General features: G+C 40.6%; 1 protein-coding gene across 9 annotated transcripts in view; it reads left to right on the plus strand.

The window, feature by feature from the left end:
- Positions 1–16476, plus strand: part of DTNB (dystrobrevin beta) — a 253246-nt gene that overhangs the window by 201972 nt on the left and 34798 nt on the right. For 6 of the 9 annotated variants that reach the window (XM_014781904.2, XM_087437043.1, XM_087437044.1 and 3 more), the window contains 3 exons: positions 9143–9228; positions 9618–9731; positions 14512–14608. In XM_014781904.2, the coding sequence (XP_014637390.1) occupies positions 9143–9228; positions 9618–9731; positions 14512–14608 (297 nt within the window). The remainder of the gene's footprint in view (positions 1–9142; positions 9229–9617; positions 9732–14511; positions 14609–16476) is intronic. The other 3 variants (XR_015553675.1, XM_087437048.1, XM_087437049.1) reach the window with 1 other exon arrangement.

Consider the following 16476-nt stretch of genomic DNA (forward strand, 5'->3'; position numbering starts at 1 on the left):
GGCGGAGTCCCGTATAAAGTAGAGGAAGATGGGCATGGATGTTAGCCCAGGGCTAGTCTTCCTCAGCAAAAAGAGGAGGATTGGCAGATGTTACTTCAGGGCTGATCTTCCTCACAAAAAAAATAATAAATAAGAAATAAATAAGCAAAACATCTGATTATATTGAGTGCTGCTGATGTTTGTGATGAAACTTTAAGAATTTTCTTTATGAAAAAAGAAAAGTGAATATATTGAATGTACTGAAAGTAACTAGCTAAACTGTCAAAATTAAAAGGAGAAATAAAGCCCTTTTCTGACGACGACTGAGAAAGGTCACGGTAAGATTTATGCTAAAAGAATAATACTGATACCTAACATTTATTGAGACTTACTATGTGCCAGTTGTCATTCTAAGTACTTTGCATATATTAGCTCATTTATTCTTTAAAACAATCTTGGGCCGGCCCCGTGGCTTAGCGATTAAGTGCGTGTGCTCCGCTGCTGGTGGCCTGGGTTCAGATCCCGGGTGCACACCGACGCACCGCTTCTCCGGCCATGCTGAGGCCGCGTCCCACATACAGCAACTAGAAGGATGTGCAGCTATGACATACAACTATCTACTGGGACTTTGGGGGGAAAATAAATAAATAAAATTATTAAAAAAAAAAAAAACAATCTTATGAGAAAACTAAGCCTTGAAGAGGTAAGGAAACGACTCAAGATTACATCATTTGTAAATGGTCAAGCTGGGACTGGGTTGCTATTCTGTCAACTACTGAGACGTAACTCCGGAAGCTTCTAGTTCAGGAGGAAGAGAATTAAATCTGGAAGCAAAGAGTGAGATGAAAGGAGGAATGGTCTGAAGCCAAACAAGAGACTATGTAAGCATTAACCAGGCAGAGAAAATGGCATGTGTGCCCAGCGGGAGGTTTCAGCATATGTAAAGGCCCTGAGGGTGGATGTTTTAGGACCTGCAAGATGGTCTGTGCAGTTAGAGTACAGATTAGGGTGAAATTAGGCTGGACAGGCAGGCCAGATCTCTCAGGACCGTATTCTACAAATGCAATATATTAATTTTAGAAATGCATACCAATTTATGTTTACTTCTTCATAGGGAAATAGAGTTATGAAAGCTGCCAGTGAAAGCTTGCTTTGTTTCTCCCCAGACTAATTTATTCTTTTGGGTTTGTGTAGACTTAAAATCTTTTCCTTGAGAATCTTCCTTGAGAATTAAGTTATACATCTGACTCTAACATTACAACTCTAAAGGTTAACAAAATGGGATAGGATAGGGGGGATAAAAGTCTGGGAAAAAGACAGAAAGTTCCATTTAATTAGTTAAACCTTACACGTGCCCTCAATCAGTCACAATTGTTCAAGTTAATTAGAAATTAAAATTTAGGGCCGGCTCCGTGGCTTAGCGGTTAAGTGTGCGCACTCTGATGCTGGCGGCCCGGGTTCGGATCCCGGGAGCGCCCCGAGGCACCACTTCTCCGTCCAACGTGAGACCGAGTCCCACGTACAGCAACTAGAAGGATGTGAACCTATGACATACAACTATCTACTGGGGCTTTGGGGGGAAAAAACTGAATAAATAAAAATCTAAAAAAAAAAAAAAGAAATTAAAATTTATAAATCAATTGAATTTGTTCAGATGGACAGCATTGTGGCTGACTTTTTAAAATTAAGTATGTTTAATGCCATTATATAATCTTGTTGACTTAACATAGTACTTTTAAAATATTGTAAATAAAGGCTCCAAAGCTATCTGACCCTGAAAGGAGATCCCAGTACTCCTTTACTGCAAACAAGATAAGTCTGTGTACATCTGATAGTTTCTGATGCCAGTTCTCTAATTCATGTGAAAATGATAATTGTTAGAATGGTCTTGAGACTAAATACTGATCTCTTTCATCTTCAGTTTATTTTCTAAAGTGTAGTTATCTTACAAATATTGGGCCTCTCAGGAAGGATTCTTCTTGACTAGATTTCTGTTAAACAGAAGACTTCTAATCCGCTAATCTCTCCCTGATACAAGTGCTTTGCATAAAGTGGGTGTAGTGCTCAAAAGAATTTATTTATAGCCTGCCAGATAGGCTTTGTATTGACTTTTTTTTTTCAAAAACCTTCTTCCATGAAGAAAGACCATTAAATCATTTTAGCAGCCAGCATTACACTCTGTAGAGTGCTCCAGCTTCCAAGCCATCACGTCTCCCCAGGTGGCAGACAGAGCCACTGGAAGCTCTTCAGGCTGACCCTGGGGTAAAGAAATTCTAGGTTGCTTAGATGAGCCAGGAAAGCTAATCTGTTTTCCTGAAGTGCCTAAATTCCTTTCTTTTTTTTTTTAACTATAGTGTGTGGTAAATCATAGTAATAACAGCAAATTCTTAAAATTTGATCACCAACATCACCAGCATTAGATATAGTCAGCTGATTTTTTTGTTTATTTTTAAAGTTTTTTTTCCTTATGAAAAAATTTAAAACTCATGATGGAAAACTTGGAAGAAAGGTGAAAAGAAGAGAAAAGCACCGTATTGTCATCCTACCTAACACTGACGCGTTTTGAGAAGCTTTTTTTCAGGTAGCCCAGTCCCAGCCTTCATAGCCTCATCGTCGTGTCAGCTGCCCCAGGCACGCACCATTCCAGAAATATCCTCTTAGAATTAAAGATCTTAGAATTAAAGATCAGCGTGTCCATGTGGTGTTTTGCACACATTTAATGACCCGAAACCCCTGTAAAATTGTAATTGTCAAACATGGCTACATATTATCATCATGTGTGAAGCATTTAAAAAATATATAGATCCTTGGCTTTGCCTGAAACCTACTGAATCAGAATCTTTGGGTTTACAATCCATTGATTTTTATTTAAAAAAGGAAAAGAAAACTTCCAGTCTTCTGATTTACAGCTAGCTTGGGAACCACTGCCCTAAAAACATTGAGTTTTTGAGAGAGAGAGATTAATAATCCACCACCCTCCGGTGAGTCTAAGTGAAGTTGGCATGGTGGGAGGATTGCCCCTGGGATACAGAGAGTCTAGTTGATATCGGGCACATCTCTCTGGAACTCATCCTGCCAGGTTCACACAGATGGGAAGCCTCCAGTCTCCTTTTAGGAGGCTCTGGAAGTGTGCACACTACCAGGTAACAGTTTGCTGACTGTGTGAGCTTCCCTTGGTTTATAACATTTGGCTAGTTTTACTCAAAAGGGTCTTGTTTTTTATCCTGTATTTTTCAGAGGTATCTCCATCTCATTAAAGATGATGGAGCTCTGTGAGATTACCTAAATATAAGAGAATGCTAATGTAACAGAGGAAGTGAGCCTCTTCACATCTCTTTACATAAATATTCCCATTTTACAGACAAGAAAATAAAAGTATAGTAAAATAAAATAACTCAAGGTTTACATGGCATTAAGTAGCAAAACTACCACTTCCATTCTTATTCCACTACAGTAAATTCTCCACTCTAGTAGCCAAAGGAGCATTGTTTGTTTATTTTTAATAAACTTTGTTATAGAACAGTTATAGATTTACAGAAAAATTGTGAAGCTAGTACAGGGAATTTCCATATAACCCATACTCAGTTTCCCCTATTATTAATATCTTACATTAGTATGGCTTGTTTGTTGCAATTAATGATTAATTGATATATAATGCAATTAATTGATACACTTATTAAAGTCCATACTTCATTCAGGTCCATACTTCATTCAGATTTTGTTAGTTTTTACCTAATGTCCTTTTTCTGCTCCAGGGTTCCATCCAGGATACCATGTTACATTTAGTTATCCTGTCTCCTTAGGCTCCTCTTTACTGTGACAGTTTCTCTGACTTTCCTTGTTTTTGATGACCTTGACAATTTTGAGGAGTACTTGTCAAATATGTGGTACAGTGTCCCTTAATTGGGATTAGTATGATGTTTTTCTCAGGATCAGACTGGGGTTATGGGTTTTGAGGAGGAAGAGGTCAGTGCCATTTTTGTCACATCATATCAAGGGTACATAGTATCCACATCATTTGTCACTGTTGGTGTTGACCTTGATCACCTGGCCGAGGGAGGTTTCTCCAACATGAAGTTACTTTCTTCCCCGCTTTCCACACTGTCCTCTTTGGAAAGAAGCCACCGTGGACAGGCCACACTAAAGGAATGAGAAGTTAGGCTACACTTTCTCGAGGGTGGAGTATGTACCTACGTTATTTGGAATTGATTCCATATTTCCCTGTTCAAAATCCTGCAGTGGCTTCACACCACATTCAGAATGAAATGGAAACTCCTCTCCGTGGCTAAAAGGCCCTACGTGATCTGGGCCCTACCTTCATCTCCCAGTTCATGGCTGCCACCGTCACCATAGCTCACTCTACTCCATCAACACTGACCTGAACACACCAAGCTGGAGCAGCCGCAAGCCTTGGCCTCTGCCCTTCTGCCCAGCATGTTCATCCCTCAGACCTTCACCTGGTTTGCTTCCTCACTTCATTGAGTCTCTGAAAGCCCCTTCATAACCACTTCATTTAAAAAGTCTTCTGGGGGGCCGGCCCTGTGGTATAGCAGTTAAGTGCACGCCCTCTGCTGCTGGTGGCCCGGGTTTGGATCCTGGGCGTGCACTGATGCACCCCTTGTCAGGCCGTGCTGTGGCAGCATCCCATATAAAGTGGAGGAAGATGGGCGTGGGTGTTAGCCCAGGGCCAGTCTTCCTCAGCAAAATGAGGATTGGCATGGATGTTAGCTCAGGGCTGATCTTCCTCACAAAAAAAAAAAGTCGTCTGGGGCCAGCCCAGTGGCATAGTGGTTAAGTTCGCACCCTCTGCTTCAGCGGCTCGGGATTCGCAGGTTCAGATCCCGGGCTCAAACTGGTGTACCGCTCGTCAAGCCATGCTGTGACAGCGTCCCAAATACAAAATAGAGGAAGATGGGCACGAATGTTAGCTCAGGGCCGATCTTCCTCAGCAAAAAGAGGAAGATTGGCAACGGATGTTAGCTCATGGCCAGGCTTCCTCACAAAAAAAAAGTCTTCTGTCTCAGTTCACTCTGTTTTGTTACCCTGTATTTCTTCATCACATTTATCACTACTGTTATATATTTATTTTTGGGGTTCTTATCTTTCTCTCCCAGCGTAATATAAGCTACATGAGGGTAGGGGCTGTATCTTATTCACTAATGCATCCCTAGTTCCTAGAACAATATCTAGCACACAGTATGTGCTCAGGAAATATTTGTTGAATGAATGAATGAACTATTTAATTTTTGAAAGAAATCATCTTTAGGTCTCTTCTGGCCAAAGTATTCTATGTCTTTATGAACTAATAATTCCTTTTTTGTCTTTTTCTCGTCAATGTCCTGGAGGCATTTTAGGAAGGGATACCTGGTTGTTGTTGTTTTTTAAGGAGCACTGTGCTGTGTGTGTGTGTGTGTGTGTGTGTGTGTGTGTGAGAGAGAGAGAGAGCGAGAGAAGAATTAGCCCTGAGCTAACATCTGTCACCAATTCTCCTCTTTTTGCTAAGGAAGACTGGCCCTGGGCTAACATCCATGCCCATCTTCCTCCACTTTATATGGGATGCCGCCATAGCATGGCTTGATAAGCGGTGTGTTGGTGCGAGCCCGGGACCTGAACCTGCGAACCACGGGCCACCACAGCTGAGTGCATGCACCTAACCACTATTCCACCAGGCTGGCCCCAGTGGTGTTTAAGATAGTAAATAAATCAAGTCGTAAGTTTCTCAGTTACTGCGCACTTGATTGTGTTTAAAATTTGATTGGGTGAAAAAAGCCGTCCTTTGACACTTAGCACTGGGGGCTCTCCCTGTTGTGATGTCCGGTAGAGGAGCAAGCGTGCAGGTTGCTTCAGGTGGAACTGCTGCCTGGGGCTTTGAATCTTCCTCCACCCTCACTTCTTTGTATTTGAGGAACAGTGCTTCTTGGTGCCAAAGAATTTTGCCTAGTTAGGAATTGCTGTTGTTAACACTCTCGATTCCTCTATTAACCTCCTCTTTTAAAGATGCCTCAGCATTTCAGTCAGACACTCAGAACTGAAAAGATTCTTTAGAAATTGCCAGTGAAATACTACAGGATTTTTATTTGTTTGCCATCATATGAAGCAAATTCCTTTCAGAGCTCATTTCCTCATCCATAATTTTCCCTGGTCCCACTCTAATAAGGAACCATTAGTTTTTTGTTTTTTTGTGTGTGAGGAAGATTGTCGCTGAGCTAACATCTGTGCCCATCTTCCTTTACTTTATATATGGGACGCCGCCTCAGCATGGCTTGATGAGCGGTGCGTAGGTCCTGCGTGCACTTAACCACTACACCACCAGGCCAGCCCCAGGAGCCATTAGTTTTAACTCCAGTTTTCAGGAATTGGAAATCTATTATTTATAGCAGGTTTGATCTCAGGCAAGCTGTTTTTCTGAGGCTTACCTCAGACTCTGTCTGACAAGACTGAGTAGAATATAGAAAATTTGCTTAATTGGCTGCTGGTCCATTCTTCTCTGGAGGAAGAAAAGTCACCTTTTTTTTCTCTTTTAAGAAAGAAAAATATTTGGTAATCTGATACAAAGCCACCCACCCAGATTTGCTGTGCTGTTTTGCCCCTGTTTATTTAGGAAATGCCCCATGAAAAGAATTACTAGTTGGGGCCGGCCCAGTGGCATAGTGGTTAAATTCGCACACTCCGCTTCGGCAGCCTGGGGTTCACAGGTTCAGATCCCGGGCACAAACATACACACTGCTCATCAAGTCATGCTGTGGCAGCATCCCATATACAAAACAGAGGAAGATGGGCACAGACGTTAGCTCAGGGCTAATCTTCCTCAGCAAAAAAAAGATTTGTTGCATCTTCAAGCTCTAGACGGGAAACAAGGTTTCTGCTTCATCATAGATCATGTTTTGTGCAGAATGAAACTTAGCCATGGCAGAGCTTTCCTTGAGAGCTTTCATTCTGGTTAATCAAAAAAATGGAAACATTACCTAGTCATCTATTTTTCTAGTTTGTGTTGATTGGCTTCCATATTCTTAAAGGAGGTAATATGGGTCAGAAATATCAGTGTATATGCAAATCAAAACCACAAGTGAGGGGCCGGCTCCATGGCTTAGCGGTTAAGTGCGCGCGCTCTGTTACTGGCGGCCCGGGTTCGGATCCCGGGCGCACACCGACGCACCGCTTCTCCGGCTATGGTGAGGTCGCGTCCTACAAACAGCAACTAGAAGAACGTGCAGCTATGACATACAACTATCTACTGGGGCTTTGGGGGAAAACAAGGAGGAGGATTGGCAATAGATGTTAGCTCAGAGCCGGTCTTCCTCAGCAAAAAGAGGAGGATTAGCATGGATGTTAGCTCAGGGCTGATCTTCCTCACAAACAAAAAAACAAAAACAAAAACCACAAGTGATTTTGCCAAAGAAGGTATACAAACAGCCAATAAGCATATGAAAGTATGCTCAACATATTAGTCAGTAGGGAAATGCAAATTGAATCTACAGTGAGACACCACTTCATACCCACTAGGATGACTGTGATCAAAAAGTTGGACAATACAAGTGTTGACAAGGATATGGAAAAAACGGAACCCTCATTCATTGCTGGTAGGAATGTTAAATCATGCAGCCACTTAGGAAAACAGTTTGGCAGTTCCTCGAGAGGCAGTTACTGTATGACCTAGCAATTCCACCTCTAGATATATACCCATGAGAAATGAAAACATCTCTCTACAAAAAAATGGGAACAACCCAAATGTCCATCAACTGTTGAATGGATAAGCAAAATGTTGTATATCCATGTCATGGAATATTATTCAGCCATAAAAAGTAACAAAGTATTGATACATACTATAACACAGATGAACCCTGAAAACATTTTGCTAAGTGAAAGACACCTGGCATAAAAGATCACGTATTGTATGATTCCATTTATATGAAATATCCAGAGTAGGCAAACCCATAGAGATAGAAAGTAGATTAGAAGTTGTAGCAGTTGTGTGGTGGGGAGGGGGAGTAGGGAGTGACTGCTAATGGGTGTGGGGTTTCTTTTTGGGATCATGAAGTTGCTCTGGATTTAGATAGTGGTGATGGTCTCACAACCTTGTAAATATACTAGAAACCACTGAAGTGTGCACTTTAAAAGGGTGGGTTTTAGGGGCCGGCTCAGTGGCGCAAGTGGTTAAGTGCACGCACTCTGCTGTGGGGCCCGCGGCTCACCAGTTTGGATCCAGGGTGTGCACCAACGCACTGCTTGTTAAGCCATGCTGTGGCGGCTTCCCATATAAAGTAGAGGAAGATGGGAACGGATGTTAGCCCAGGCCCAGTCTTCCTCAGCAAAAAAGGGGAGGATTGGCATTAGATGTTAGCTCAGGGCTGGTCTTCCTCACAAAAAAATAAATAAAAAATAAAAGGGTGGATTTTATGGTATGTAAATTATATCTCAATTTTTTAAAAAACCCACAATTAAATACTTCATACCCACTAGGATAATTAAAACCAAAAAGACAATGACAAGTGTTGGTGAGGATGTGGAGAAATTGGAACCCTCATTCATTGTTGGTGGGATTGTAAAATGGGCCAGCCACTTTGGAAAACAGTATGACAGTTCCTCTAGATGTTAAATATAGAGTTACCATATAACTCAGGAATTCCACTCCTAGGTACTTACCCAAGAGAAACGAAAACACGTATCAACACAAAGACTTGTAAATGAAAGTTCATAGCAGCTTCATTTTTATAGCCCAAAGCTGCAAACAGTAGATTACTATTCAGCAATAAAAAGGAAGGAACTCCTGATTCATGGGACGATATAGATGAGCCTCAGAAACATCATGCAAAGACTACATGTGTATGATTGCATTTATATGAAGTTTCTAGAAAAGACAAACTGTAGACAGGAAGTGGATCAGCAGTTGCCTGTGGTTGGGGATGGGAGTGGCAGTTGACTGCCGACTGGCATAAGGGAATTTTTTGTGGTGATGGAAAACGTTCTAAAACTGGACCGTGGTGATTAGGTGCACAACTGTCTAAATTTACTAAGATTCACTGAATTGTATACTTAAAATGGGTGGATTTTATGGTATGTAAATTATACCTCAAAAATCTGTTTTAAAAAATCAACACTCAGTCTAGGCCTCTGGATATATTTTAATCAGAAAAAACAAAAACTTTTTTTCTCTTCACTGTAGACCCGACCTCCCACTGACTTGAGCTTTAACTTTGATGCCAACAAACAACAAAGACAGCTTATTGCAGAACTGGAAAACAAAAACAGGTAAGAAGACAGAGTCAGGGGAAGAAGGGAGACGGAGGAAGACTTGGGGGAAGTTTAGCATAGGACCTGCATTAGGAGGTTGCAAGGAGCTCTCTTTTCCTTTCCCCAGAGAGGAACAGAGTATTCTAGTAGTTTTAATTTTGTGGATATTTTTCAAGTTCCCAAGAAGAGTATTTTTATGACTTTTTCTACCACAAAGGATCATTTCATTGAGGAAATGTCAAGTGCAGCAGTATTAAGAAGGTGTCCATCGTGTATCTTGGTCATTTGGAAGCAATCGGAACAAGATCGGTAGAGGTGGCACTACTAGGGTACAAACTTCTAGCAGGAAAAACAAAGCGAACTCTGAAGCACTATGTAGCCTTCTTTCTTTCATCCATCCACTCTAGAGAAATCCTGCAGGAGATTCAGCGTCTCCGTCTGGAGCATGAGCAGGCCTCCCAGCCCACCCCTGAGAAGGCCCAGCAGAACCCCACATTGCTGGCAGAGCTGCGGCTGCTGAGGTGAGTAGGGATACTGCCCCGCTGTCCCCAAATTATAATCTGCTACGGCAGACATTTATGTCTCAGGAAACCAAACTAGAGGGATAGAATCTATTTGTCAGTATAACTAGTCATGTTAGAGCAAACAGCTAAAGCGTTCCAGTCATTCCATTACTGCTTCAGATGTTTGAGTTCCTTTATTAATCACTCTGAGAACTGCTGCCTTCATTACAGAACTAGGTAAACACCAGTGTCCAGCTCCATGACAAGCAGGGCAGTGTTGATAGTTTTGTGATTGCTTTAAGAAGACCATTGTGCTACACTCAATCTTCTTATCTTGCTAATTAGTCTGACTTTAGAGACTCTTGGCAGGAATAACGTTCTCTCTGACCTATGAGTATACTCTCCTGGCGCTTCATAGTCAGAGCAGGACTCTGTTGAAGGAAGAGGGTGCTTCCTGTGCACGTCCACTGAGACATGAAACCAAGTAGGGATCCCTTGCACCACGGCTCTGGTGCCTTCCCACTTCAACATAGATATAAACTGTCTCAAAGATTGAGAGACTAAGGACGTGGGATCTAAATGAGGGTAGAGAGCAACTTCAGCTCCCACTCTGATGCTGTTTTGGAGGCAAGGGGAAGTCTTCCACAAGAGTATAACACGAGAGTGATCTGATCCAAGTTATTAGGCTCTTATTTCCTATAAATCCTAGACAGATGTGCAAGTCTCTTCTGTAAGTGAAGACATTATGGAAACTAAGTCAGTGACTTGATTCTCACCAGACCTCCCGATTTCCAAATAGTGAGTTCTTTTTGTTTAGGTTGTAACCTCTGACATTCCACAGTTGATTTTTAATGTGCTATCAACTGGGATTCTGCATAGCTGAATATCCTTTTTTAGTTCTTCCTTTGGCTTAGGTCATTTACCTTCTCAACCATGATTTCTTTTCCTAGAGAATGGAGGTAATTGTTTTTCTATAACTGTCCTTCTGTTTAGATTTATATCATCAATAAATAAGTCATAAAGAATTTAAGCTGTGCAGAAAAGAATCATTAGAGGTGTAGAGAGTCCCATTCTCCTAAAAGTTCATTTTAGTTTCTAAATTTAGTTCGGCTGAGATTTGGGTTGCTGTGCAGCCACATTTGGGACATTAGTACAGTTGGTGTTACATTAGGAAGGAGGAGAAAACAAATGGTGCTGATTCAGGACTACAACTCTGAGCTATCAGCATAAGATACAACTGTTTTCTTTCCCCACCACAGCTCAGGCACAAGTGACTATTTTGTAGCTAGAAAAGCCAAAGACTGTCATACTTGAGTCTAACTGTTGCCAGAACTGGGATTGCTAACAGTGCTTGGTTAAGCTGGAGGGATCTGAAAAATATAGAATTAGTAGACAAAAGGCTTGAATCCAAGGATGTCACATAAGGCAGTAGAAGCAGGAATTTAAGTCCAAACAAGGTCTAAATCCTGGGAAGTCTGAAAATATTTAATGTCAAAAGCAGCTGCTATATCACTGAAAACAGAGGGACTATTTAATAAGTATGCTGGATCGATTGGTGATGCGTATGGGCAAAAATATTGGCTCTCTATCTCACACTATATACAAAAAACACCACCAGCTGGATTAAACATGCAGACAAAACTTTAAAACTTCCAGAAGAAAATGTAGGAGAATTTCTTTAGGATTTTGGAATAGAAAATAATTTTCTCAGAATTAGTAACCATGAAAGAAGTTGGTAAATTCCACTATATTAATATTAAGAACTTTTGTTTATCGAAAAACACTTATTTGTAGATATCTGACATCCTTCTGGTTTTGATCAATATATATGAATCCAGGAACTGCCAACACCCAGCTAGTATAATAAAACAAGATGGAGAATTTCATCCTTAGGATTAGTGGTTATGAATCCTGACCACCGGGGTTGTCTTTTCCCCTTTTATTATTATTTTTAATGGTATGTTTGTTACAATAATATATATGACAAATGTGTAAGATATAAAGCATAGTGATAAAATGAGCACCCATGAACCCACATCCTAATTGAGGACTCAAATGTTGCTAGAACCATCTGGATAAGTGCCCCTTTATCCCATCTCCTTTGTCTCTACTTTCCCCACAGAGCTGACCTCATCCAGAAGTTGATTTATCATTCCTTTGCTTTTTAGACGGTATTACCAAATATATGTGTATTCTCACATAGTAAGGTATTTAGTTTTGCTTTTTGTTTTTTGAGCTTTCTAGAAATGTTATTATATGCAGTCTTCTGGAACTTTTTTCCCCCTTTCAGTGTTACTCTTTAGGATCCTTCCATGTTGTTGCATATAGTTGTAGTTCATTCATTTTCACCACATATTACAATTATTTTGTCATGCACAGCACAGAGAAAGAGTACTGCATCCAGTCTTGGGAGTTCAGGGAAGAAAACTGAATGAGTCAGCTTCTCTTTATTGAGTTTATACCCGCACTGGAAATTTAGGGAGTACGAAGACTAGAAGACAATGATTCCATCCTAAAAAATGTACAATCTTGTTTTAGAAACAAAACATAAAATAATTTGCTAGTCAGTTAAATAATATTATACAATGTTGATAAATAGTATGGATATTATGTTATAAGAAATCTGAGTAGGGAAAGATTATATATATATAGGCTAGAAGCAGTTACAGACCCATGGAGGTGGTGGAAGTTGAGCTAGACCATAGAGAGTAGGTATGATTTGAATGGAGTGTGGGACAAACAAAACATTTCAGATTAGAAGTGGGGTTGGGGTTCAGCATGATCCCATAAATAAGTATGACACATTTCAGAGAGGAGAAAGAGTCTTGGAGCTAAGGATTTATTTTCGGTCATCCATTGAGTTAGTCTTTAGAGTGCCAGTGATAGGAGATAAAATTAGTTAGATAATTGAGACTGGATTCTGGAGAGCCTTAAGTGATAGGTTGTTGGAAATCCTTGGAGGGTTTCAAATAATGATTTTATTAAGTTCACTAGATGTAAATTAAGTACATGCTGAATGCATGATATTTTCTTTATCATTCAATACTTGCAAAGATGAGTAAGGTTCATCCCCTGACCTCAAGGATTTTGCATCATGATAGGAATGACAGCAGTGCAAGGTAAAATAAAGTGCCACGAGAAGCACCAATTGCTATAGTGATTAATTAAGCAGGACCTGATAACCTGCTGAAGTAATCAGGAACAGCTTCCTAGAAAGAGTGACATTTGGAATGGACATTAAAGGAGTGAATAACATTTGGAAGAGATGGGAGAATAACTATGAGTCATAAAATGATGAGGTCTGTTTAGGGAAAAGTAAACCATTGGCTGGAGGTCCAGACATGGAAGGGAATAAGAGGTGAGGCACTAAGGGCAGGAGTGTAGGTGGGGTCTGGAGCAGCACTCTCCAATAGAAATATCATGTGAGCCACACATGTAATTAAAAGTTTTCTGACAACCACATTGAAAAACCAAAAGGAAGTGGGTGTCATTAATTTTAATACTATCTTTTACTTAACCTGACATATCCAAAATATTATCATTTCAACATTAAAAAATTATTAATGAGATATTTTACTTTCATTTTTTCACAATAGATTTTTGAAATCTGGTGTGTATGTTACACTTACAGCACATGTCAATTCAGACTAGCCTCGTGTCAAGTGCTCAGCAGTCACATGTGGCTGGTGACTACCATACTGGACAGCAGAGGTCTAGATCACGCAAGAGTCAGTGATGCTAGAAATTCTACTATTGAGATTATTGCATAGGATGACAAAAGGAACACAGCTTTCCTTTAAGCAGCATTGTAAAGATCACAGAACACTTTCATATCCGTTATCTTATTTGATCCTCAAAGTATTGCTGTTGTTATTTGTTATTAGTCCCGTTTTAGAGAAAAGAAGTTTGAGGCTCAGGTTAAATCATTTGTCCAAGGTTGCATATTGAGTAAATGCTGGTCCTCAAGTCTCTTGATTTATATTCCAGTGCTTTTTCCTCACCGTAACAGGTGAAATCAGGATTAATCAAGCTAGGAGACCATTGCATGTGTGAGGTAAGGAGCACTTGGATAAAGTGAGAGAAGTGGGAATAGAAAGATAGACACATAAATTTCCAAGAGAGAATCATCTGATTTGGGTGACTGATTAGAATATAGGATGTAAACAGGGAAGTATCAAAAAGGACTAAGTTTTCAGCCATGACAAGTGGAAGAAAAAGTGGCAGAGATAGGGAAATTGGGAAAGAGAACCATTTTGGGAGGAAAGTCTTAGGTTTGGACATATTAAGCTAGAATTGACATGAAATCTGTCCTCGGGGAAAAGTGATTTCTCTTAGACACAGAGTCATCATGACATCTGTCACACTTCTTGAACCCGATGTTTCATTGCTGGAAGCACTAACTACTGAACCCTGAGCAGTTTTCATGTGTTTTATCCAATGTTAATTTCAATTTGGACTGGTTTTATGTATTTTTCTAAATGCAGTATTTAACTTCCTGATGAAGAATTTTTAAAATCACTTTAATAATATTAATAATACTTTTTCTCTGTGTGGCCATGTGTACTTTCCAAAGCATTTTTGCATGCTGTTCTCATGACAGTAAAGGAAGGTGGGCAAAAGAGACATTATGAACACTTGATACATAAGGTACCAGAGGTTAAATGACTTGCTCAGCATCTCATACACTGGTTAAGTAGCAGAATCAGAGCTAAGACACATTTCACCTGGCCTTAGACCCTTCTTTGAGGATCCTTTTGTCTTCAAAGTTTCATTTCTGATGGGCTTTCCTGTCGGATAGGCAAAGGAAAGATGAACTGGAGCAGAGAATGTCAGCGCTGCAGGAGAGCAGGCGGGAGCTGATGGCTCAGCTGGAAGGGCTGATGAGGCTATTGAAGGTAAGAGCCAGTGGCCAGCTCTCGGCTCTCCTCCTCCCACCGCTCCGCTGCCCTTGTTCATCTTCCACCGCCAGTGCAGCCTCTGCCTCCTGTGTGATGTCCAGCAGGATGTGGCCAAAGGCTTAAATATTGCTGCTTAGACCTGGGTTTCAGGTAAACCACAAAGGTAGCCTAATTCGGTATTAAAGTCATCTAAATTAGTGTAAACCCTTATTATAAAGAATTAGTAACTGAAAGTAATGACCTTGAATAGTTGCTTTTATGAATAACTAAGAATGTTTATAAATAGGATATTAGCTATGTATATATGAATATTTCTCAACTATTTAAAGTTTCTAAGACAAGTTTTCAAATATTCCCCCTAAATACTTAACAAATATTGTGTCCTATTTTAGTAAGTATTACAGAGGCAAACCAACCTAATCAAACCGATTCTAATCAATAACTCTATTAGGAGGAATAAAATAGCATATTAGCTCTAGGTTTTGTATATTGGGGCTTGAATAAATCTGGAATAATTCAGGTCTCGTTATCTACTTTTTGTTGAAAAATATATTACAACCCCTACACCCCAGAGCAGAGAAAGGCACGCTTGGCATTTAAATATCTCCTCACCTGGACAACTTTACTGGCATTGAACAGAAATACTTACCCAGCTACGTAGCAGCAATACCAGAGCACATTGGTCCATGCTGTTAGTTCCTAAGATCTGTCTCTCTGTGCTGTGCAATGACTGTATTTTGTGGTATGACCCAGAGTTCGTAACCAGAGAGGAAATCACCAAGTGTGGAAGGCCTCAAGTGCCAGGCTGAGGGGGTACATTTATTCCTGCGCTGAAAGGGAGTCATTGGAGGGTTTGAAAACAGTAGTTTAGGAAAAGATGCAGAACAGGTTAAAAAGGGGAGAAACTAAAGGATAATAGGAGACTCATGAAATCATCCAGGCCTGAAGTGACAAGAGTCTAGACTAGGAGTGGAGCCCAAGGAAATACCAACTTTTGGAGACTTTTCTTCAACTTCTCTATTCTAAACCATTCTTAATAACGAAGCTGGTGGCATTAGCAACTTGGGTAAATGTGGTGTTCGTGTTTTAAACTGACTTTTGATTTGCTCAAGACAATCACCTCTTTAATCTTTTTTTTTTTTTTTTTTGGTGAGGAAGATCAGCCCTGAGCTAACATCCATGCCAATCCTCCTCTTTTTGCTGAGGAAGACCAGCCCTGAGCTAACATCTATTGACAATCCTCCTTTTTTTTCCTCTTTTTCTCCCCAAAGCCCCAGTAGATAGTTATATGTCATAGTTGCACATCCTTCTAGTTGCTGTATGTGGGACGCCGCCTCAGCATGGCCTGACAAGCAGTGCATCGGTGCGTGCCCGGGATCCAAACCCGGTCTGCCAGCAGTGGAGCACGCACCCCCAACCGCCAAGCCCCAGGGCCGGCCCCCACCTCTTTAATCTCGAGCTGAGTTTTTTTCTAACTTTGGTCCTGGATATTGGGTTTTTTGTATGGACATGTTTCTACATTAACCCTGTGAACAGGATTTCTCATGAGAAATATTTTATGTCTAAATGGGTCTTGTTTAAAGAAAACCTTATGCATAAAACCTGGCCCAAATCCCTCTGATAGTTGTCAAGTATCCAGCTAAGCGACCCATTCACCCACTCAGGAAAGCAGAGATGTACTTAAACACATTTGGCCTGTGTGACATCTGGAGCCATATGGGGCTTTGAAAGCCCTGCCATCATGGGGTTAGTCTACCTGTAGGACAGGAAATAATAGAGGATCCACCCACCCCTTCCGTGTGTCAAACCTCCCTTTCACAAAGATGCTCTCAAACATTACTGAGACATAGAGGGGAAGGTACCCC

Source organism: Ceratotherium simum, chromosome 11 (assembly GCF_057802395.1).
Source record: "Ceratotherium simum simum isolate JZ-2026a chromosome 11, ASM5780239v1, whole genome shotgun sequence".
Taxonomy (NCBI): domain Eukaryota; kingdom Metazoa; phylum Chordata; class Mammalia; order Perissodactyla; family Rhinocerotidae; genus Ceratotherium; species Ceratotherium simum.